General features: G+C 44.3%; 2 protein-coding genes across 5 annotated transcripts in view; one reads left to right on the forward strand and one right to left on the reverse strand.

Annotated features, from left to right (window-relative positions):
- Gdap1 (ganglioside induced differentiation associated protein 1) overlaps nt 1-25,572 on the forward strand; it is a 73,656-nt gene that overhangs the window by 2,896 nt on the left and 45,188 nt on the right. The window contains exons 3-6 of one of the 3 annotated variants that reach the window (XM_077647465.1): nt 3,114-3,287; nt 5,801-6,019; nt 10,422-10,623; nt 12,060-12,100. In XM_077647465.1, the coding sequence (XP_077503591.1) occupies nt 3,114-3,287; nt 5,801-6,019; nt 10,422-10,623; nt 12,060-12,100 (636 nt within the window). Of the gene's footprint in view, nt 1-3,113; nt 3,288-5,800; nt 6,020-10,421; nt 10,725-12,059; nt 12,101-25,572 lie in introns of those variants that run through there. The other 2 variants (XM_077647464.1, XM_077647463.1) reach the window with 2 other exon arrangements.
- Nucleotides 10,679-25,572, reverse strand: part of LOC144114025 (protein disulfide-isomerase TMX3-like) — a 33,755-nt gene continuing 18,861 nt past the window's right edge. For both annotated transcript variants that reach the window (XM_077647461.1, XM_077647460.1), the window contains 6 exons: nt 21,486-21,663; nt 20,043-20,096; nt 19,450-19,648; nt 15,848-15,916; nt 12,846-12,975; nt 10,679-11,670 (listed from right to left, as the gene is read on the reverse strand). In XM_077647461.1, the coding sequence (XP_077503587.1) occupies nt 11,642-11,670; nt 12,846-12,975; nt 15,848-15,916; nt 19,450-19,648; nt 20,043-20,096; nt 21,486-21,663 (659 nt within the window). In that variant the 3' untranslated portion in view covers nt 10,679-11,641. The remainder of the gene's footprint in view (nt 11,671-12,845; nt 12,976-15,847; nt 15,917-19,449; nt 19,649-20,042; nt 20,097-21,485; nt 21,664-25,572) is intronic.

Here is a 25,572-nt window from a genome sequence, read left to right on the forward strand (position 1 = left end):
AACGCAAAACCCTAGTTTTGTCGCATGCTTCGCCCCCCCCCCCCCAAAAAAAAAAAAACAACAAATTCTGCACGAGTCATCCTGAATGGGCAGGCGCAATTGTCGTGGTGGAGCTGCCAGACACCAGATTTTCTCAACACCGATCATTTTTTTTTACGGTATTCTAGAGGCAGCAAAGAACTGAAACGCAGTACCTCTTGTTCTCTGTCTGACCCAAAGGAGCGCACTAACAATGAGCAACGCCTTCATAATCAGAAAAATCCTCCAACACTTTCACGTTGATCGTCGTGTCCTCACCTACGGAGAGAGACCGCGGAGATTTCCACTGGCTGCACTGCGCTAACGTTTATAGTTCGTCCCATCTTATGTTTATAGGAAACCTGGCTCGTTATTTTCAGCTTCCAACGAACCCTATATATATATATATATATATATATATATATACACACACACACTGGCGGCTGTTGGAAAACTCGGTTCTGTGTTATAGTCACAATGTACGTCGCTCATGCCTGTATCCTGCTTCAGTATTTCAGAAACGGCAACCCCCGGTAATGCCAAGGTCGTCTTCTAGAGTTCTCTGACCACAAGTAGATTTTCTTTGATCGCAGCCTGCAAAATATCAATATTTTTGGACATTTCTCAGCGATTGTTCGTCCCACAGCGCATATCACTTTAAACATCGATGCGGCCGTCCCTGAACTAACGCTACAATAATTATATCAGTGCCTCGGTCATCAAATCGCGCTCGAAAGCTTCCCATATAACTAACGTCCTAGGAAGAATGTCTAAGCCGGAAAAGGAACTTGACGCAGATGGGCTGGTCAAGTTTGTCCGTTCCGAACGCGAAGCCGACAGTGCACAATTCTTTATTCAACACCGTTTCAGCGCCAGTCATATAGACGGAAGCGACAGTGATCATTGCATGCGCAGCGGCCTGCTTAGTATTAATCATGCAGTACTGGCCAACCTTCGGAGGTTAGCAGATACGCCGCCCGTAAACTCTGGCGTCAGCTGTTGGAGGGACCCTGCAGCTCAATCCGTGCTCTGAGCAGCCCTGAACAATATGATATTATTGCAGGCGGCGCGACCGTCTGGCAACCTAGAAATTTTGAACCAATCAGTCTCCAAGGTTTCAAAGCATCGAGCTTGTGGAAAGTTACTCAACTGGCATGATTAAAGAGGTCTGTTCTGGCACTTGGCCAAATAACGTGGAAGTACGGCCAGCGGTTTCGAAATGGGTCTCCACGGGTAATTCAGGCCACACCTCGTGTACGTTGTCTTCAAATATCGTCGTCACATATGAACCAGTTGCTCTGCCATCGGGTTTCTTTCCCACCCCATCCCACAGTGTTGGAACCTGGTTGGACAGGCTTGGAGCTGAAGGTGAACACGAACAGGGCCTGTTCGTACAGCAGGCCATCGGCGTCTTAGGCGCCTAAGTGTTGTGCCCAGTAAGGTCCCATACTACCATACTACTATTAATGCGTAAAAATTGACATTGTCTGTCCTTGTAATCATTTTCTGCGTACAAAATAGAAAGTAAAAGTGACCATGCATTTTGGGCCGGCACATTCCAGCAAATCGACTGGGCAGGTCAATGAACAAATTAGCAAGACTGTTCTTAGTTATGACGAATGCTTCCCAAGTGGAATGAGTTTTAGCTGTTGTAGTAACGTTTGCGATTTAAACGCGGTGTCAAAGTCCTCAATGGGCTCCATGCGGGACAAAATATCCACAAAGTCGACGCAGTGTTACTGTTATTCCGAGCATTAAACTTTTGAGCCAACTGCTCAAACACCATGGTCACGGCATTGCTCTTAAGAAGAAAGCATAACCATACTTTTAGACCAGCGGGTGAGGTACTAGGGTTCCAGCTTTACACTGTCCAGAGTTCACCTCCATGACTTCTTTCACCGTCCCAGCATTGCCGCGGAAGCCAGCCCATCTTTATACCCCCTGATGTGACGGAAAGGTTGTTTACAGTCTTGCGCTTGCGCCCTTTGATCCGCCCTTTGGATTCGCTGCTAAAAGCTGTTTGGTCTGCAAGCAACAACCAAGAGTGGCGTAAAGCTGAACCTCCTATATGAGTGCCTGGGTCGTGCGAGAAAAGATGGTAGAGGCTTTCTGCAGGCCGCATCAGAACGAAAGGCTTGAAATTAAATTGGAGGCCAGAGAGCGAGCTATGGAAATGAAAATTACATGGGTAGCGTTGACAGACAGTAAGAGAATGGAATGGGTCAGGAAACAAATGCTAGTTATGATGCCCTAGCTGAAATCAAGAAAAGGAAAGAGCCATGGGCTGGACACTTAATGTGGAGAACAGGTAACCGATGGTGCTTTAAGGTAGCGGAATGGATTCCAAGAGAAGGTAAAGATAGCCAGGGGCGCCAGACAGCCAGGCGGATAGATGAGATTAGGAAATTTACAGAGACAGGGTGGTCGCACCTGGCGCAGGACAGGGCTAATCGGATGGATATGGGAGAGCCCTTTGTCCTGCAGCAGACATAGATGGTCTGATGATGACTGTGACAGAAAGCCTAGCAAATGCCATTTTCTCATTTACGTACTCGGCTATGGGGTCACAAGCGTTGCTTGTGCATTACTAGCGGTACAATATGGTTGAAGTGCTGTGCGCTTAGGTAAGGCATAATGTTGGGCTATAAATCATAGATTCAGCAATTATAAAACTGCGCGAAAATGACAAGTTGAGAAGAGACACAAAGACGCACACACAAAGTGCAGACGCAGTGTGTTCGTCTTTGTCTCTTCTAGTCCTGTCTTCTTGGTGCAGTTTTATAACTGCTGTGCTTAGGTGCTTCTCTGAATGATATACCCCTGCAGAGATAAAGGGACAAACATGAGCCAGTCAAAAAGCACCAGTTGGAGCTGCCCAAAACATAGTTGGAACTAAATGGAACTAGTCAGATTCCAATTAGTTACAACTGCGTTTTTGCCAGCTCTAACTGGTCTTTCTTGACTGCGGAGGAATGCTTCGTGCATGACAAACGTTGTCGAGAGCGAATTCGATGTTGAGCACGAGCCGTTTGCCACGCTGTTGCTAGCTAGGGACAAATTCATGAAGCGTGCCGTCCTCTCTTGCACTACTACAGATCCAGTTGGAAAATTGTTCCCCGACAGAGGAACCGAACTCGGCAACATGGTGGAGAGCCTCGTAAAGGACCTTTCAAAAATCAACATCCCGCTCATCGTGTACGGCACCCTGTTTCACCCCGAAATGGCCGTATCGTCCGGCATGACCGACGACGAACAGAAGAAGAAGGCTAGTGAGTAATCATTGCAGAAACATGCTGCCCGGAATAATAACAGCAGTAATAGTGACTTAGATTATTAGGACTAAGATTCCTAGGGGATTAAGGCCTCCAATTTAGAAAAGGTGGAGGTCGGCCTGTTGGGTTTGCCTGTGCTACTTGATGCAGGGGAAAGGGTGTGGAGAACAGCATATACAGGGAAGGAGGCTGGTGTGTAGTGATGATGCAGTGTCTACTGCTATGAAGACTTGGCAGCCAATACGGTGCCCATCGCGGGCGTGGGCGAGTGCACGTGTGTGTGAGAGAGAGGTGGCATGTCAACCAAATCATTTCTGTGAGGAGGGTGCATGGTGAAAGGAGAAACCGAGCACGAAAGTTTGTCGGCCAACGGAAAGGAAGCAGGGAAATGATGCGTGCGTGACGCGAGCGCGGCAATATCAGCGTTTGTCTAATGCATTGCGGCACAGTCTAGTCGACACGCCTGTCGATCCTACTCTATGTGCACGATGTTGTTGTCGCATAGCGTCATCACACGTCGTCGCCAACCACTGCGAGCCTCACATACAAAGTGAGATTAGGACGTAGTTATCGCGGAGCCCGAATTCTGTTCGGCTCCATCCGTGGCTTGCCCAATCACTGCACCGGCAGGGCAGTAATGCCAGTCGACTTGTATTCAGTGGGTTTGTGGTTCCTTAATCTCTCGAGTCTATGATAATCCGCTTTGCCGTGCTCGGCACTGCTGCTGAGCGCGTGGTCACCAACAATGCCCACGTGTTTAACTTGGCTAGTTTCACGGTCCTATAGTCATAACACAAAAACGGGGCCATCGGCCCACTCAGCGGCGCCACATTAAACAGCGCCGAGGCAAGCATCGCATTTCTTTCTCCTGTCCATTCGATGGCGTGAAAAATTCATGCCGCCACTGTGGCGTTGTGTTTCGACGTCAGCATAATTAAGGGTAATGAAGCGATGAGTCGACGACCACAAATCCCGGCTCGTGTCCGTATGGCGGGTGATGTAGCAGGCGTGGCATGATGCGACTACTACAAAATTCTGGTTAATCCAAGTTCGAGCGCTGTTTCAGTTTTGAGCTCTCAGACAGCTGTTTTCGAATGTGGATATTCTTCAGTATCAATGTGCTCTTGAATTTAGCTAAAAGCGCGTTTGGCTGCATGTGTGTCACTCACTTCCACAAATTTGCAGAACCTTTGTATGATCGTGAATCGTGCCTAGAGCATATATGCGCACAATGAGATGAAATAGAGTTACCCATAGAAACAGCTACGCGCAATGCTAAATAAACGGAGAATGCGAGAAACAATCACTAAGACGGTTTCTGAAAAATGCTACGTGCCCGTAATAAAAGGCAGCTTCCCCGAGATTTAAAATGAAGCAGAGGTCCGTCCAAACTTTCCTTTCATTCAAGATTGTAAAACTACTACCGTGGGTACTTGCTGGAAGCCGAAGAATAAAAAATGAGCGCAGCATGAATATACATTCAGCCCTGACATCTTAAAAGAGGCTTTCGATAGCTTTAGGTATGCACGTGGTATTTAAAAAAAAAAAACTGCACAATGAATACTATATAGCAGACTGGCACTGAGTCTATTGGCACACATCCATTAAATTATGTCAGCTTGAGAAACGCAAAAGACGCGAGGAAACCGCACGCAATCAGCGTCGTCCTGCATGTGGTTCTGGGACTCAAGTCTTGATGGTTTTTCAATCCGGCAGAATTTGACTGGCACGCACAATGAGCGCACAATTCCAACGTCGATAATGTCATGGTCAAGCGGGTTACAGTATTTTATCGATACACAAGTTAATGCTTTAAAATGTTATTCTGGCGCCGACGAAAATTTTCACTGTACTGATGTAATGCTCACATTGCACGCAATATATTACTGAGATGAGGCGCACCCGCAGTGGCGAGTCGGTTCGCGCTTCAGTCAAGATCAGCCACGGGTCCTCGCGAAGCCAAAAAGAATAGTCCACATAACTTGAACGGAGAATCTAACTGCACTCAGTTTTACGAGTTCTGGTTCACACCAAGCGTCGCACTGTAGCCGAAGATAAGCTTGCAGCTTCATCTTTTAGTTTTGGGAAATGGTGCGTGGTTATTTGGTTCGTAACGAAATATACGAAGACAAGACGCTCATCAGCTCGAGCGTTCACCAACGCGTCATCCTGCACTTGTCTTCTCCTGAGCGCACACAGTGCCGTCTGCCATACACCCCCACGGAGTGCAGAGACAGCGCCAAAGGCGACGAGAGATCTTGAGGACAGAAACATGACAGCAGAAGCACTTCCAGTGTTTTGTCCTACGACTCCAGTTGATTTTTGCGCAGTTTCTAGGGGCATGATATACCAACAAACCATATTACCATTCCAATTCCGCGGAGCTGTTTTTTCTTCTGCTAATTTTTCACAGACTCCGTGTCGTGAGGGACTGCAGATAGAGAAGGGACAAGCGAAAGCAAAGCATAAATGTGAGCGCACAGTGGCTTCCCCGCGTTCGGCGCGCGCAGCGATGGTGAAGCAGGGCAAGGCGCAGATCGTCGAGCTGATGGAGCGTAACCCGGACTACGTGAGCTCGTACGTGGAGAAGCAGCGCGCGTACGACACCTTCCTGGGCCTCGCCCAGTCCGAGAACGCCGTCAGCAAGGAGCTCGAGGAGGTCGAGAGGATCATGGACAGCATGGAAGAGCTGCTCAACACCAGGAAGATCTCGGGCACCACCACGCCCGGTACGTCAGCGCCGACAGCTGCTGTGACGAGGCGCACCAACTGGCATGATTACGGAACAGCTAAGACCGCAGCAGGAGGCTTCAGATCTACGTGCGAAAACTAAATGCGAAAGAAGAAAAATGCCTTGCATAGTGGTGCCTAATAGAAGCAAAAATAACGTCGAATTCGAATACTGAAAACTGATCTTGCAGCATGCTCACGTGTACATGAGTGATGCAGAGAGGGCGAAAGAGATGGCCTACATCTAAGCCAGAAATGGAGAAAAGTTCGCGTAACCTTTCCTTTCATTCAAGGTTGCAAACTAATAACCTGGGTGCTTGTGGGAAGCTGAAGGCTAAAAAAAAAAAAGTGCATGAATAGTACCTTTTGCCCCGACATCTTAAGAGGGGCAAAGGTGCTTTTCCTTTCTTTTTTCAATTTTCAGGGAAGTTTCCGTGCTCAGCGGTTGCAAGTGGAGGTGCTGGCGATGGCACCAGGGGTATGGATGCTTTAAGCGCGCCACGTGCGATGCACCAGGCAGGCAGGCAGGCAGGCTGAGCATTGAGCAGACCGCATGCGGGCGCCGTACCGCCGCTGGTCGCGTGTTGATAGTTTTCACAACAGGAAAATAAAGAATACTGTGAGCTATTTTTCTTTCGTGAGCAGTTTCATATCGTGCTAAAATTTTGGAACCATTCGCGGACACAAAGTTTTGTGGCATAAGCCCAGAAGAAACTTCTAGCCACAGCATCTGCAGAAAACTGGTAACCAACATGCACTGATGCCAGTCACCAGTAAAGGACTTTTTTCAGCCAAAGAGCACCTCAATATTCTAGTCAGTCATGATGAACTTTTATGCATTGATAGGTTGCATGCATGGAGGAAGGAAAGCTCAGGAAAGGCCCTCGCTACCCAAGCGGCACGCTGAAAAGTGTGCGGGAAGTCACGCGGTTTCGCAAGGGCTACTGGGAGTCTTAAGCTGGGCGCATGCGCAACAGCGCTGAGACAGCGGCCAAGCAGGGGGATGGGGGATGGGGGGGGGGCAAGAGGGGAGCCTTTATATCCCGCTTCAAAAAATACGACGTAACCGCCTTTCCTGAATTCTCTCCTTCATCCATGTGTATAAGAGGGCTTTGAAAATATGTAATGGTGAAGTAATGAAGCATAACGATGAGGTCTATGCATTTATCATGCATGACCAACTTGCGCACAAGTATGAAGGGCCATAAAGAAGCGACAGTTAGCGGCAGGCAGTGCTTTGGCCAGGCATCATGTAATTGTGTCAAAGAAGTCCGCCACACATCATCAAATCTTGCTTTAAGCATTATTTTAGACATGTTAATGACACAGGCTACATTGCCATAACACGATAATCTTCGAATGTGCATTTTACCAAATGCAAACTGATGGCAAAGGAAGCGCAACGCATAAATAAGCACATTTCATTGACACAGCGAAAACTTTTCTCGAGAGCAACTTCTTTTGAACTGCATAGACTCTTTGCAAGTCTAACAAAAATTAGGCACTCACAAGAGCCATTTATAATATAATAGAACGATTCTGTGCAATTTAACGTCAGCATTACATCATGGCTTCCAAGATTTGGAACTTGATTAAAGATGGCCTTAGAGGCAAGTTCAAGTGTTCATGAATTCAGATACGAAACATTACAAAGTAAATTATTTACTGATCATTATGTAATCTGATTTTAAATGTGAACATCTGCACACTACTAATATATTTACATTTCCATTCAATTACTTCAATCCATTAAGGCAATGTCCTGGTAATCAACGATGTAGTTTTAGACATACAAGCAGGCATTATACTTGTTCTCAAGTGACCTGTGGCTTAAGCTATGGACAACAAAGCAGAAGTCAACATGGTGCCAGTGGGAGCCACACCAGTGACTTCTGCCTGTTGCATGCGGTACCATATCGATCGAGCTATGCAATGGCTTTCATGCACTTTACCTTCACGGGTACTTATATGCACAAACATGTAATCCACCCTCAAGAGAGCGAAAAAACAACCAAAATGGTGAACATAAGATATCCTACAAGGATGCAGGAATTATGCCAGACATGATCGAAGTCAGATGCTTGGAAATGCTTGCTGATCCATGTAATCCGAACTATGGCACCAAGACTTCCAGATCTGATACCATCACAATGTGATTTAAACAGAGTAACAAAAACTCAATAAGTCAACCAAATAGACCAACATTCAACAGCAGAGAGCACTAAATTTATTTATTTAGTATTTTAATTCGCAGAGGAGTTTGATTTGGTCTCACTGGTCCATTATACCAAAAATGTAAAGCTGCACAGAAGACAGAGACATTTGAAGGACATACAATTTTCTGGCAAGCTTCAACCACATTTTCAAATTTTTGCATTTTATTTTTCGGGTGGTGGGGCATTTAATAACTGAACCTTCGGACAATTGCTACATTTCTTTCAGTACCATTAGTCGGAATTAATAGCAGTTTACAACCATCATGTTATCTTTGGTTGCCAGCCATGTGTCATTCATGGATTTCTTCTTCTTGCTCATTTTTCACGACCACAGTACAGGTTGCAAACTGCTATGCTATCTAATCAAACAGTACATAGTTCTATGCCATTTTTTTTTTCTACGATACTGGATCAGTCTAGGCCTGTTTATTTCGGTTACAATGACCATACGCTATTTTGAAAAAAATAAGTACATTTGCCTATTTATCCTTTTCTGAATTATTTTTATACTGAACAGATGTTTGATTCAATATTTGAAGGCATCTTTTCTGCAAATTCGCATTCAGTTCATATTCTAAAATTTTAATATTTGCACATCCTTAGTGAAAAGTGATAAAATTGAGCTTTTATAGTGGGATGCAACTTAAGTCTGCAGTGAAGCTCCGCCCACGTTCACGACCACCGCACAGATTTCCTCCACGACAAAAAAAGTAGACCATTGTTAAAACTTTTCTTGTTACCTAAACAAAAAACTAATCACAAGGAAAAAATTATAGGAACTAGAATATTGATACCTGGCTTGATTATTATAGTCAAACGTTAAAAAGTTGATTTCGTTTGCTATTACGATGGGCCAGCAGAGTAACACAATACGCCGCGGACCATGGCCCAGTGTTAGCAACTGCTGTTTTTTTAAGTTGTATCCCACTATAGTAGAAGTACCACTGCAGGGGCATGGCCTGCCGTCTGATACACTGAATGAGCAGCGAAATTTGAGTTCTATATTTTGCCCGACTTTCCTATTCTTTTACATAGCATATACATGGGTATAATCCGCGTGTTTGATATAACAAATAATTCGAAATATCCGGATTCAATATATCCGAGCTCAACTGTACCTTCATATTTTTTCCCAAATGCCTGTGTGGGAACCTTTTTGCATGTCTTTTCTTCGCTACGAAGTGTAGACTTCCAAGTTCCTTGCCATATTTAACCGTTTACAAGGCATAAGCTGTGTGCAAGCCTCATGTGCATACAGACAGTAAAACTGAGTTCAGAATGACTCTGTTAATTGAACCCCACCACTTTCAAGACAGTTCAACAATTCGTTTTGTAAAAAAAAAGGGGTACACATTTGTACCAATGCCTTCTTAAAAAGCCCTCAAATGTGGAATTTATCCCAACCTCAGTCTTTTAGACATAAAAGAAAACGCATTAGAATTTAAAATTGCTTTAATGTGTATTACAAGGCAGCTGACTGAAGGAAAAGGCCAAAAAGCTCAACAATTTTTCAAAATTTATTTTCCCCGTCTTACTGGGCCACATGAATTGGACACCCGCAATTGTAAAACCCACACAATAGCACGGAGGCCTATTAGCAAAAGATGAAAACATGCTGAATGGTTCGTTTGATTTGGTAGTATTCAGCATGCAAAAATACGGTACATATATTTCAGCATAGTGCATTTGTCGACACTTGAAGCAAATGGGGCAACGTGTCCTGCTCAGGAGAGCAAGCTGCCGGGCTAGTTGGTGATGCATGTTGTAAACTAGGAAGCGCAAAATACCGGACGAGGGACAGAGTAGGGGACACAAAAACAGGTCCCACATCTCTCGTCCGGTATTTTGCGCTTCCTAGTTTACAACATGTGTCCTGATGTCCTAAAAGAGTTAAGCTGGTTCGCTTTTAGAAGTAAAATCAGTTGCTAGCGCCCTTCCCCTCTTACGTGTCTTTTATTTGTCTTTTTATGCACTATTTTACATTTTTGCTACTATCTTAAACACGAATTCCACGTAGCAGCTGCTGCAGCTAATTTTTTTCTTTATGCTTTTGAGTAAGAGTTTATGTACTGAAGCAACGCGATGGGCTGTGAGCACACTGTGGTGGATGGCCCTAGATTAGTTTCAATTGCCAGAGGGTCTTTGGTTTAATTCGCCAACTGCTCCCTTCTCTCTTTGCACACAGATGCAACACAGACCTGGCTGTTCTCAATCTACGTGTCAGCGGCTGACATCTACCTCATGGTACTGCTGCATGCAGTCTACAAGGCAGGCCTGTGGGACCGCTACTTTGAGAAGACACAGAAGAAGCACAAAAACCTGACGAGATACTTCAAGAGGATGCGGCACGACCCCCTCATCAGCAAGGCACTCCCAGGGCTCATCAAGTAGAATATCTCCGACACCTCCACTGCCATGAGAACAAAATCAGACTCAGCCAAATTTGAGAATGTCTGTTTATGAGACAAATACAGTAAATTGAGATGCAGACACTGCTGTCGTGCATTTCTTTCAGAAAAAAATGCAAGCATACAGTGTAAAAATGGTGGGACTATGTATATGGAAGATGGCACGTAGCTATTCATGCAGCACATTCGCACACACTTTTGTACCACTGCCTCTCCTCTAAATAATACCACATCACACTGAGTGTGCTAAACATATACCGGCACTGTTACATGTTCACTAAACAAGACAAAAGGTCTTGATGTGTCTTGACAAGTCATTGACTGCTGGGCACATTTCATGTGCGCAGAGAATAAACTTGTGGTGCTTGTTTTACAGAAAGCAAGACAATGTAGAGTGATCTAAGAAGCACTACCCTGTGCAGCAGATTGCGCAGTAAAGCGACCCCAGCTCCCCTGAGGTGAAGAAAGCCAAGTGTAAAATAGGCCAGGCCTGAAAAGATTTTCCAGGATGTCAGAAGCAAAGCATTATATATAAGTTCCCAAAGTTCATGAGTTAAGTAAAATAAGATTAGCCCTGACAAATATGCCAGCATTCAGCTGTACGAGTGTCACTTCAAAGGTACCAATTATATACTTTGGATCTTTTCCAGACAGGTACAGCTCAGCAAAATACATTTGCCAAGTTATTCCCGCTTCATTAAGATGATAATTATATTCTAAGGTTTTCACAAAGTAGTACTAAAATAGCACATAGCACATGCAGAGAGGCCAGCACACCCCACATGCTGCAGATTTCCTAGTCTGCTGTGTTCTTTCATTCTATAAAGTTGATCCGCTTTCATTTGCACTGTGGGTGAGAGGCCTAACAAGCGAGATGTTGACTGCATGCAGGCAGTGTGTGATATGGCGGTGTCCACTGCTAGTTGGTATTTAAATTTAACCGTACAGAAGTGCCTTCTGCTTCCTCTTAAGTGAAACCACAGTTGACGTGTGCCTCTCACTCCTTCTTCTCATGACTTGCTTCATCTGCAATGGTAAATCATTAAATGCATTTTAGGTTAAAATGTACACAATCCGAACACAGAATTATATGACTGTTTGTGAAATTAAATTTAAAATGTATTATTATATAGGAATGCCATTAGTTTAAAAAGAAACTATACATGTGCGATGCAGGCAAAAATTTAAAGCCTTGCTTCTTTTCTAAATTAATCCGTACGTATCAAATGTCTTCACTGTTAATGCAATCTGTGGCCGAGAATCAAATGTTAGTTTGGCACTGAGTAGCAGTTGTGAGAATATGGCATTTTGACAAAATCTGCCAAGCCACAAAATCAGCGTAGCCACAAAGTATATGCGCTTATGCTGCCGCATGACAACATATGCTCCCTTTGCCTTTGCTTTTTGCTTTTCAGTGCCCTTGCAGGCCCTGAAGCCGAAGATCAAGTGCCAGATGGTAAGCTTCACAGATTCTTTTCTTCAGGCTTTGAACGTAACAAAATGCTACACAGAGCATAAGTGACGAGATACATACCAAAAAGAAACTTCTGAGTACATGAGAACCATTTAAAAGCAGAGGCTGGGAGTAGAATGCAGCAGCATAAGCAGCAACTGAGAATACTCAGTTTCAACAATCAAAGAATCATTACTGCAAAACATTCTTGCTTCCCAGTTTAACCAGACAGGGTGTTTCTCACGATGCCATCGCCTCAACAGTAGCATAGAAAGATTATTGAACAACACTACCAGTGCTAAAGTAATACAATTACCCATGGCAATGCCAAGAGGCTTCCTTGCCTACAGCAGCGGCATTGTTGTACTTTGGCTGCACGACGTTTTGTGTCAGTTTTGTTTCACGTTGCTTTCCATTTTTGGATTTATATGTCGTGAACTATAGGTGCTGCAGGGTAATGACCCCAACAAAAGAAAAGGTTCTGAAGCTCTACCAAAGTAAAACAACACAGCTCCACCGCTTGACAAATACTACACAGATAAAATAGAAGTTAATGTTAGAGATCACAGGAGGCAAACATGGGTCCTTTTCCTTTTTCCACAGGCAATGCACTGCCTTTTTTTTTATATTCTGCATGCAACACTTTAATTTGTTTTTTTAATTAAGACAACCAGTGCACATAAAGAAAGTGAGGTCAGACGTTTGACAGCCATGTGTCGTGCAATTTGGTGAGTAAAACAGGACTTGCCTGCTTCCTCATCATCATCAGATGCCTCAAGGACATCACAGCAACACGTAGTGTAACATATAATACTCAGGAAGCCCAGAGGAAGTCCAAACAGGACAGCCGTTAAAACTGGATTCCCGCGCCACATTCCCTGCCAAAGAAAGAGAGTTTGCAACAACTCAACAGCATATATACTTTCACCTTTAATTCATAAATACCAGTAAAAAATGATTATAGCAAAAGCCATACAAAGTTCGAAGTCAGACATCTCCCCCCCCCCCCCCCCCCCACACACACACACACACACACAGAGATACCCCTCTGGCGGCACTGCCTGCGATGCTCGTTAATAATTAACATGTTTTGACTGCTGAACTAACCAAACAAGTACTCTCGCCAAATGTACCCGAATACCTAATGCGTGACATATGAACATGGATAAGTCGTTAACTTTAGGCTGAGGAAACATAGATACCTGCTGCCAGCATCGATTAAATTCTCCGTATGTCATTTGGAAAGCATAACGCATCCACCAGAACTGAAAACTATCATTTGAAACAAGTTCTTCACTAAAGAAATTAAATCAGTTTTCTTGATCTTTTAAACTTTTCAGAATTACAAACTTTGCTAATGGAAACATGTATCTGCAATGTTTATACACAAAAATTTTTCCAAGACAGCACTAAGACTGCTTGGCTACAGAAAAAATCTTTGAAACACAGTAAAGTAGAGATAAAAAGATATTCTGCTGCAAGTACAGCGCAAGGTTTGAACACAAGGCATCAGAAGAAAAAATATACCCATGAAAAATTATTTCCAGTTTCAAATTACGCTTTACCAAGTGTAATATATGTGTATGCAGCTTTCAAAACTACTCTGTACCACCTTTATCCGTTGCAGTTATTATATGGGTCATCATTAGGCAAAAGTACAAGTGTATAGCACAAATAAATTTCTTACTTAATGTTTGTAAACAACACTCGTCTATTCTATAAAGATGAAATTCGAAAACAGTTTGTAACCATGACTGAAAAACAGGCAAAAATTCATGATTCCTAAAACATTACAGAACTACTTCTGGGATAATGAACATACAGTCGTAGACAGGATAACATGGACCAAGTGTTGGTGGTCAAACTTATCAGATGTGTTACCTAACAAAAATTAATGTTTGTTTGATACGTATGGGAGTTAGCGCAGTTTGTGCGCTTGTGTATAAAGGCAGCAAACTTTTCTATTACTGTTATGCATTGCAAGAGCACAGCTGCAACACTGAAGCATGATTAATATTATTGTGTCCACAACTGTAGGAAAAATGAAAAAAAAAAAAAACTGTGCCCACAAGCACTGCTTATCTGCATAACAGCAATACCTCCCTAACCATACATACACAGGCACATATATAAAATATGAACAGGCATGCATATTCCTAAATATAATGCAGGCATTTAACAAAAAATATCACTAAGGCCCCTAGTTTCCCGCAATTCCGCAAAAAATCATGGACTTCAGCATTTTTTGCAGAATTGTTTAGCAGCCAAACACACTCTTTCCTTGATGACATTGTGTTTGCAGGCGTTAGTGGGAATAATAGAATGATGGAAACGTAGCGCTGGGAATGGCCAAGAGCATTTTGTAGCAGGCTTTGTAGCAGGCAAGAATTCTATTTGGAGCGGCTTCATGTTTTTTAGCAGAAGCCCTATAGAGGGAATGCCACAGTTTAAAAAATGACAATGAACTGCATGAAGATTTGAGTGGTGCAGGGTTGCATGCAGCTGTCTTAGCTAGCTCTGCATTTTTTTTTTAATGCGCCCAAATTTATTTATTGCACAACAAAAAATGAGTGAAACTTCAGTAATTTGCAAATTTTTTGGTGCAAACGTTGCAGAGAATGTTTAGAAATGCCCATTTCAGTCGTTTTCTTTAATATTTGTTAGTGTGATTTCTTTTTAAAACTTCAAAAAAAACCACGTGATTTAAAAATTTGCACATGACTACACTCCTACGTCGCAACGTTACCACTTCGAAACAAGCTTCGATTAAAGAAGGAAGTCAGAATGAAAAAAAAGAGGCCACTGCGGTGCGATCGTTCCATTTCACGGCATAGCAAGCGCTGCACAGGTTAATAGGAAGGCTTGCACTGACTTTGACCGCGGTCTTACATTGACCTCATGGGACATGTGGCGGAGCTGCGCAAAACCCCTATAAAGCTAGCAGGACCAAAATTTAGCACTAGTTCTTTGCATGTGCATTTGCTGCAAAAAGGAACGTGGTTGGAATCTGTTGCTCATCTTTCTCATCACATATCACGAGAAGGAACCACTGTCACACCTCTGCAAATTAGGCGGTAGCTCCAGCCTCTTCGCATTGGTCGCGGCTATTGGTTGCTGGAATAGTATTTTGGCGCAGCCCTGGCACAATTTTATCGAAAACCACTAATTTGTAGCAACATGTAGCAGGTTTAATGCAATGGCGCAGGTTGGTGCAATTGGTGCAGCATTCCCATCACTGGAAATGTGATTAATTTAATCATTTAAATTTTCTTTAAATGCACAAACTGCAAACAAACAAAGTTCTGGTGGTGCCCTGACAAGCTTGTTTCACCATCCACTCAAGCAAACTAGCACGTCAAGCGCTGCAGTTCTAGCAGCAAGGTGCTCGCGCGCTTCTATAGGATCAGTCATGATACTGGCTCCTGTAGAAAGCAATATTACAGTATTCGCACAAATATAATGCGTTTTTTTTTCTTCACTCATCTGCTTCACATTATATTTGGAACCAAACCAAAAATTTTTCTCGCCGTATGAGATACCCTAATGAGCTCAACCACTAGGCTTGTGAGCAGTGAGCAAACGCGAACTACTCAACGACCTTGAGTCATCAACGCGAAGCACGCAGCCACTTCTGCGCTAAAGGATATTGCACATTCTTTGTTCTCACTTTGCGGAATTTAAAACTTTCCACCGCATAAAGTTAGGGGTCTTAAATATGATATAAGGAATGGTATGAATGCATATACACACCGCTAATGCTGTCTTGGCTTCAAAGTAGGCACGGTACAGCCGATAAGGAAAGCTGTCTCCACCATAGGGCTGTCAACAAAGAAAAGAGAAAATATGCTGGCTAAGCTTTTGTTCTTCTTTTGTCCTTACACTGGCAATCCTGCCAGAAGTCAATGGGAGGCTGCTAGTACAAAAACTCCCCCAGTGTACCCCAAACTGGGCAGCACTTGCATCCCAAGAAATCCGGGGCACGAAAGGCACATTTGGTAATTCATTGTAAAGAGTGAAATTGCTAACCTACGAACACTGCCACTTTAGCATGCCCTAATAACAAACTCAATCAAGAGATTGTCACAGCGTTTGATGTCATACACCATGGGAACAAATCTATCCATCAGCCACCTGTGGCCTTGACATATCACAGTTATGTTTAGCACTTCTCCTGTCTGTAGACGCAACATCTCACAGACCCTCCATACATTTGTTTTTTCTGATGGTTTTGAGTTTTTGCGTTGTTGCTCGATGAAGGTAAATATTCGTCTATTCAAAAGAAACTCAGTAGTTACGAGTCTGCACCTGACCTGTTGTTCTCGCTGAAGTCCCTATTTTTTGAGCCGTATGTTTCTTGGTATGCCACCATACCTACTCACCCACTGTCTCTACTTTTACACAGGATTAATAACTAATTGTAAAGACAAAAAAAGCCTAGAGGACACCTAACTGCCATTAGCTGTGACAACGCCATGGCATAAGAACCTCATTGTGAGCTGCCATGCATGACCACACATACAAGTGGAGAGGAGGATTTCCCTCTCTCCAATTTTCCACCTGCCAAACATGGCAGGTCGCAGCTGGCTCTTTCATGTAGTACCAACCTTGGCAGGTGACAGGGTTCTTCCCACCTTAGTCACCTTCCGGTCTCTCCCTCCTCTCTCCACTTGGCCACCTGCTAACCATGGCAGCTGGCTCTTCTGTGTACCAACCTTAGCAGGTGGCTCTTTCCACCTGCCAAGGTGCCAACTGCCACCTTGCAGATGCCGAAGTGAGATACTGGTGGTGGGTGTGAGGACATGGGACTATTATGCTATCGCATAAAATTGTTTAGGACCACAGAGGGCTGCAGTAACTCAAAGTTGGTAGTGCTGAGTGCTACAGTGATGGAAGTCAACACTACAGCATTCAAGGCAGCCTCCCTGGAGGACAATTTACTGTTACGCATGCATTAGAATGCAGTTGTGCCAGCATACAAAGAATATGAAAGAACTATAAGCCATGAGGCACGAAGCTTCCCGGGCACTACCAACGACTGCACTGCCATTAAAGAATGCAGTACTGATCTCACTGTATTCCCTGGAGCACATGTGTGTAGCACATGACTGCACCTGACATGCCCAGAAATGCTGGTTTTTCAGTACTCTGACAGTTTGGGTCTCCAAGAGCAGCAAATAATTAGAAGGCGAGAAAAGCAACAAAGTTGTTCACACATGCAGACAGTCTGCGCTGTAGTCAAGGTGGAAAACCTGCATCTGCAACCACTAACAAATTAACTTTTGGCCTAGTGCTTGGCTTCTCTGGGGTGAAATGCTTGACAAATGGGTCTTTGACTTTACCTTGTGCCAAGGCTCTCTTTGGCCAAAGCAGCCCTTGAGCCATTAAAATTCATTATCATCAACAAATGAACTCTGATGATGGGAGCATGTGGTCATCAGTAAATTCAGCATCATGGCAAACTTTGTGTGCTTCAGGAGGTGCTCGTAAATGTGGCACTTGTACAGGCACATTCATGGCGTATAATCACAAAACTTCTTTTCAAGCTCTCAAATAGGCATCATGCAGGGCAAAGTATACCAACAGCCATGTGCATTGAAGTATTGCCTTTCACTGGTTGATGACTATACCTAGTGGTGTGTGATGGTACTTCAAAGTTGGGCAGAAAGCTGCTCAAATGAATGCACCTGCTGTAGCGATTTATACTTTTTATGCCTTTAAGGTAATGCCACTTATTTTTACCAATGTTAATTAATATTAGTGCTCCTGACCAATGTGCCAATGTGTGCACAGCTTTAGTAACTAGCCAGCAAAGCACACTGCGATGCATGCAAGTACATGTCATTCAACATAACACTGAAGAAAACTAGCAGACTGAATTTGTGACTGAGATTAACATGTACACACATGGCTTTCTAAATTGATTGAGTGCACATTTCCTAACGCATACAAGTAAAGGGCCATCTCCACCTATTCACAGGGTTTGGATTGTGCCACCTAAATGCACATCCCCCTGATGATGAAGACAATATTATAACATGCCTGTCCTAATATAATATTTACCCTGACATATTAAGGGGTGGAATTTTCTGTAGCTGCAGCACAAATGTCTGGAATTTGCAGGCATGCTAGTAGCTATTTGGGCTGCACATCACAAATGTAATTGGAACAGTCCCTGTTTCACTACACACATTGTACACTACATATTGCCCAGGCCAAGGAAAATGCCCACAATGTCCATTGCTGTAGCTCTATGCGCAAGAATCACCTCTCCACACAAAACACATCACTAACATGCTATTTCACTGCAGTGCTTGCATGAGAACAGTTCTGTAAAGCTTGGCTTGGTTTAGCACATCTACCAACACCACTAAGAATGAAAAAATGCCTTACATACTGGCTCATCTACCCATGTTTGAAGCATGGATTTGACTGGAAGCCTGTAGATTTCCTAGCGGGAAATGCCTGTAGGCATTTATGCACTGAAAGTGACCACTTAAGACAAAAGTTTTACTCATGGTAGGTGTGTGCAACTCTCACTTGCTATCGCTTGTACTGGCATCGCACAGAACACTACCACAGGGGTTGCACCACTGCCACCTCGACTTTTCAGCAGGCGCCTAGCATCTCTAGGCTTTCATCTACAGAACAAAACATGCACCAAGTTTTCACCAAAAATGTTAGGCTCTAAAAGGCTAACAGTACGATTTGCAAAACACCTAGCCGTTCATGATCATATCGCATAACTCTTTCCGAAAGCTTCCAGCTGGCCATCTTCTAGCAAGGCAACAAAATGGTATAAAAGAATCATTGAAATTCATCACCTTCTTCACATCACTAAAAGTAAGCCTTTGTCAAACAAAAACAGTGGCCCATCATAATGCTTTCTATATGCCCCTTGTTACATGAAAGTTTTGCTTTGCTGCTGCAAGTAGCCCTTTCTTCAGCTTTCCTTGATGTGCAAAGCTCTTAATTTTATTTCAACACAACGGACATTGCATGCTACAATTCTCTTGTCATCAGCTATGTCCTTTCTGTATCCCATATGAAGATCACTAGTTTGCTCCCTAGGCAATTTTTAAATTGTAAAAATTGTGGCGTTTAATGTCCCGAAGTGACACACATGGACTATAAGGGATGCCATAGTGAAAGGCTCTGGATTATAATTTAGACTGCCTGGGGTCCTCTAAAGAGCACGACTTTGCACAATATATGAATGCTTTATGTGTTTATTCTCTATCTGATCTCAAGTAAGCAAAGCACTGTAAAATGAGCAATAAGCACATGCTTGCGAAGGTCAGGCCAGCAGACAGCCACAAGTTAGGATTGTTGGAAGTTAAGCAAGGCAGACAGACCACAGCAGAGCCATCCAGGATGGTATTGAGTAGCTCCAGCACTGCCTGCGGAGATGGGGGCTGCTCACGAGAGTGACCCTCGGGCAAGAAGTACTGGTATGTCTCGGGCTGGATCACAAGCAGGCTGGGCACTGGCAGATGCATCATGGCCACGGAGTTGGCAATCTCAGGTGTGCCCACCCAGCCAAACACAAAGTGCCTGTGAAGCCACGATGCAATGGGCACAATTATTCAGACTGCTAAGGAGGCACATACACATCAGGATAACATACCGAGCATTTAATCCAATCTGTATGACTTATCAATACAGAAATCAACAAATGCTTCGATGAAAAACGTAAAACATAGCAGTGAGATACATTTAAATTCTTTCTGGGCTTTTTCAGAAAAGGATCAGGCAAGTGGACTACTTTTCCATACCATTAATGTGCTGAATAATGCCACTTAAAATGCATAGGATCCACTTTGTAGTTGCCTTCAAAATGCTGACTATAATAACCAACAGCCCTTCTCTCCACTATTCACGAGAAATCATAGCACAAAAACAAGCAAGAAATGTTGAAAACATCATGCACTTTGCTCTTTAAACTTACTCATGAAATAACTCTCTTGTGTTCAGTGCAATAGCTTCAAGCATGTCTTTGAACCTGAAAAGCAGAAATAATGGGCAAGTGTAGCAAATCCATACTGTACAATTTTCTTGTCTAGCCACTGGGAGCCAATGTCATTTTAAATATGATTTCGGAAGTGCTAAAATTTGAGAACACAGGGAGACAGACATAGAGGAGCGCTATGTCGGTCCATGTCCATGTAGGTCTCCTTTGTCCATGCCGAATTTCAGCACTTCCAAAATGACGTTTAAGAACCAACTAGCCCGATCCATCACCATAGCCCAGTCCACCACCCTTGTGGACTTTAATTTTAGACAGCTGCTATTATTTACAAAAAGTATGCTAGGCTAACCAAATGCATCTGAACCTGGCCTCATACAACAAAGTGGAACTGAGATCTGTGAACGACTCCACTGCCTTTTCTAAACAAATTCAGATTTGGATTGGTTTGGTTTATGTATGGTGTTTAACATCCCAAAGTGACCCAGGCTATGAGAGACACTGCTGTGGAGGGCTCTGGATAACTTCCGACCACCTAGGGTTCTTTAATGTGCACTGACATCGCACAGTACAAGGATCTCCAGCATTCTGCCTTCATCGAAATGCAACCGCCGCGACCGAGATCAAACCCACATCTTTCAAGTCACCAGCCGAGCACCATAACCACTGAGCCACTATGGCAGCAAACACAAATCAAGAAGAGAGTACAACTGACACGTTTGGGTCATCCAGTTCACTAGAACACAGGAAAAACAAAGCAACCTGAAAGCAACAACTTACAAGCTGAAAGCAGCCACACTAGGAAGACAAAGACAGTGTAAAGTGTCTGTCCAATGCCAAAATGCCGGAAGCTTATTGGACATTTTTGATACTGGCTCCGGCTGCTAGCATCAAAAATATCTAATAATTGTTTTTTGTTGGGCACACCAGACAAAACAGTACCTATCATCAAGCATGATATAAGGTGAACAAAGCTGTGAATGCTGTTAATTTAAATAACACTGTTTCCTGCAGCTTTCATAGCTACCGAAAGGGTGCATCTTAGCATAAATTACACCAACTACCACTCACTGTACCGAAGCATGAAAACCAAACACATGGCATGAGAAAAAAATTGTGCTATGCAAAACCTGAAACAAGACTTTAAAAACTTCACAAGTATGTTAGATGACTGTACTTGATCAGCTATACAGTTCCTTGCCCCGCAGCGAAGAAAGACGAAGCAGTGGGCTCGCACAGGGATGAACACTCTGGATCTTGGCCTTAGCTGGGCGCTGCCGCCGTTGCTCTGCCAATCGCTGCATCGGCAAGTCTTCTAATATATGTGGTCACAATCGCCTCCTAAGTGACCTCCGCAAGTTTAATGCATCCCTGCACCCTTTCATGCTTCAATAACAAATAAAGCAAAAGGTAAAAGTGGCATACTCTTGCATGCGCATCGTAATTTTTCCAATTTGGTTCTCCTCCAAAACAGCAGTCACTATCTTCTTCCCGGTCTTTAGTATTTGATGAAAATTGCCATAAGTTATTTTTTGGAACGTTGGAAATCTCTCTCTGTTCATCCAGTCGAGAAATGTCATGTTTTGTTCCGAAGCACTGCTTTCTGAAAAGAGAGAAAAGACAACAGATAAGAATCATTAAAGGGACACTAAAGGGAAATGCTACGCGAGGCTAGCCAGATATGTTAGCGTCATGCGATAGCAAATATGCCATTTCTGCCGAGAATAAAGCTTTTATGAGCCAGAAAACTGCTTAAAAGTAAAGCACACGTGGTGGCACCACACACAGATTCACACCACTGCGACTGCCGACCTAATCATGCACTCTCTCGAACACTATTTCACCGTCAATGGGCAATTACTGTTGAAATACAAGAAAAGCAGCACAGCCAGCATAGCCAAGATTACAAAGTGTGTCATATTAAAACAGTGCGAAACACAAGACGGACAGAATTTAAGGCTATAAACACAAAAACGAGAGCGCTAAACTTTTCGCCTCGCTTTCTGTGCACTCAAGCTGCATGTGAATGTTGTTCACAGCAAGTTCAGAACTGCAAGCGCTCAACAGCATTCATGCTCTGTTGTGCTTGCTAGGCGGCTGGTGAAGCGGTTACTTCGTCTAATCGGCTACTTTTTGCAGGCTCTGGGCGCATTCTCAAAATGCAAACTGATTTTTTTTCTTACTACATGCTCATGCAGACGTGCATGTACGCACGTCGCCAACGTATCTGAGAAGTACCACACACATGCATCGTCACCTCTCATTCAGCTCATTAAAGAAAGAAGTTTCCAGCATGGGCCGTCATGCACGCCCACGCCCATGTCATGTGAGGCACCGGCACGCAAGGCTGGATTTTAGTGCCTTTCATTCTAGTGCTTCAATATGCAGTTAAATTGGTACTAACGGCACACACACTTCATGCGAAAAATGTTCAACCATCAGGTGTGCTCAAATTTAGGCATGCATTCCCTGCCGACAGCTATAGCTGGCAGGTGGCAGACTACAGTTGGGCGGTACATACCCCGGTTCTTTTCCGTTTACAGTTAAACCTCGATTTAACGAAGTTGGTAAAATTGGCAGTTCACTTCGTATTACTGAAATTTCGCTACATCAAAATTCGTCTCCTAGCATGCCAAGAATATGTAAAAAAACACGCTGCTGGCAACTCACGTGAAAAATCGTTATTTACTTTTAAAGTGGGTTTTCTGCCCTTTCTTCGCCAGCACCAACGGCATCATGCGTATCTTGCTTATGTTGCAAGCTCGCGAGCCGCCTCAGCATATCTATCGCGCAAACCATCTTGTGGGTGATGAAGATGATACACCCATCTTGAGTTTTGGTTTTGTTGTCGCTGTCCACTTGTAAGTGCCGCGAGCACACCACCGACATGACGCATTCCACCGCTGCTAGCACTCCGATCTTGTGGCCGGCTGCGGCGCCCTCGCGACTGGCCACGCAGTCTTCCCTTCCCCAACCCCCTCCCCTTACACTCATTTCTTTCTCCATGTCAGCGAGAGCGAGAAGAGGGTCCCTCAATTGCCAACCAATGAAATGAAATCAGGCCTTCTCTACTCCTCATGTTTTCCCACCATAAGCACACATGCGTGTCTTTTTGCACACACGCACGTCTGAGTGAGAAGCAAGGTTGTCACGTGCACAACGGGATTTACAGCTGACGGTTGCACCAATGGCACTGACCTTTCCAGTCCTTTTACCAAGCTCTGGGCATCCATAAATGCAATATGCGGCACGCTGCCTTTAAACAGAGGCTGCGCGTTGCATTCAGCGCCAATTTTGGGCGAGATAGACAGCGACACGGGCCGGCCTGGTAGGCTGCGCAGATGCACGTGGCAGCCTCGCCCATACTACCCCAGATGGCGCAGTCAGCGGGGCGCCCACCACTATGATCGTTGTCGTATTTGCGTCTGTCTATGGACTCCGTATGTAGAAGCTGGGCGGCACCCATATCACGTATGCACTCCAATGCGTGCTTCAGCACAGCAATGAAATTTCGTTACATTGAAAATGCGGCAAAATCTACTTCGTTATGTTGAAGCTGAAAATATGCGTTCTATGGACACAAAGTTATGTAAACTGGAATACTTCGTTATATCGAGGATTTCATTACACTCAAGTTCGTTACATCGAGGATTTCATTACACTGAAGTTCGTTACATCGAGGTTTAACTGTACAACCCACAGAAAGCAATTCACGAACATAGAAATTGCAACGACCACAGAGAAAAGTCAATCACAAGGGTTATCTGCAATCATACTTACTGTGCAGTTAGTCAACTAACATACGATAATCGACAGCATAGCATGCCGTTTGATGAGCAATGCGCATACAATTTTTCACTCATATGAGATATGTTAAGAGCGCGACTGCTGCTCGCATGATCCCTCAAAGGCTCAAAGCTTATATGTACACTTCACGACTGCAGACAACACACCGAAGGCCACCCGCTCGCGTCATTGTCGCCGATGCAAACGTGCTTGAGCGCAATCAGCAGTTTGTTCTGCAGTCTGCGTCCAACCTCGATAATTTAACATACCGTATTTACGCGCATAATTTGCACCCTCGTATAATTTGCGCACCCTTAACTTATCCCCCGGGTTTACAAAAAAAACATTTTTTATTCGCATATTTTACGCACCGCGCAGCGCTAGACCATCATCATGCATGCAGGCTCTACCCTATGGCTCTACCCAGTAGCATTCGGCTATTCCGCGTGTTTGTTCAGAAGGCTTTTTGACTCTTTTGTGCACTGGGCGTTCATGGTGGTGTCAGAGGCCGCTGTTACAATCGCAGTGGCACCAGCAGCATCGCCACTCGGAACAGCCAGCAGTGCTTCCGGGGAGGATCGGCAGCTGATAGAAGAGCCAACACCGCTGTTTGTTTGGCTGATGCATGTGACTCGACTGCCGGCTACGCTTTTCTTGGTGGCTCTGACGGCTTGTGTTTGGTTGTTCTGTCGTGTCTTGCGATGGAATATCACAACTATACGGCAAGTTTCAAACTGCTTGTCAGCACCTTATCACGGCGCGGAGCGGCGAAGCCAGCGAGAATAACCCATGCACACAAGTTTGCCCATAGACGACAACCGTTGTGTCGGCAAACTTGTGTGCACGTGGCTATTATCGCTGGCTACGCAGCTCCGCGCCGTGATAAGGTGCCGACGAGCAGTTTGGTCGATGCTCGCGCGGTACTGTTAAAGAATTGAGTGGCGTGATAATTGATTTATTGATTCGCGGTTTCTTTCGCGGACGAAGTTGCGAAAGCAAGCTTACGGAATCCGGAACTACTGAACAATCGGCTGGGCCGCAAGCGATGGCGCTGTTTTAGTGTGTTATTCAGCATCGTGCATGCACCTTCATGCCATCCTGCAGGGGGGGTGTGCACGGCCTTTCATTTAGAGTGAACTTTTTTTCGGGTGGCGGCCAGCGTGGGGTGCGGGTCCGGGTGCTGACGTATACGCAGCAACATACACTATACCTATATTGCGCATTATAACCTTTGTGCAGTTTTTTAAGTCGCGCTCGCGAAATCCTCGTGTAATTTGCACACCCCCTTCTTGGAGCCCTAATTTCTGAATAAAAAGTGCACAAATTATGCGCGTAAATGCGGTAACTTCTTTCGCACCCAAACAGCCTATTTCGACTGTACATGCACATTCCAACCAGATGCAGTTACATGCAATGCAGTGGAGAGAATCTGCCTTTCGGTGGGGGGGTGGGGTATAGTGAGCAGGCAGAGGCAGCCTGCACTTTGCAAGTTACCGGCCACGGTTCTGCTCTTTGGAAGTGGCCAGATTGGTCAGACAGCTCCATTGCAAATGCGCCATAGAAATGTTGTTGTTGTTGTTGTTAGTGACTATTAATAAAATAACAATGGAAGGAAAAGATGTAGCTAGCTGTAGCCATCGAAACCTGAAGTACCTGAGCTGTGACTAGCGGGAATAAAAGGGCAGGGAGAGGACAAGGAAAGGGAAAGAAAGGGGGAGCAATAGTA

This window comes from Amblyomma americanum, chromosome 1 (assembly GCF_052857255.1).
Source record: "Amblyomma americanum isolate KBUSLIRL-KWMA chromosome 1, ASM5285725v1, whole genome shotgun sequence".
NCBI classification, from domain to species: Eukaryota; Metazoa; Arthropoda; class Arachnida; order Ixodida; family Ixodidae; genus Amblyomma; species Amblyomma americanum.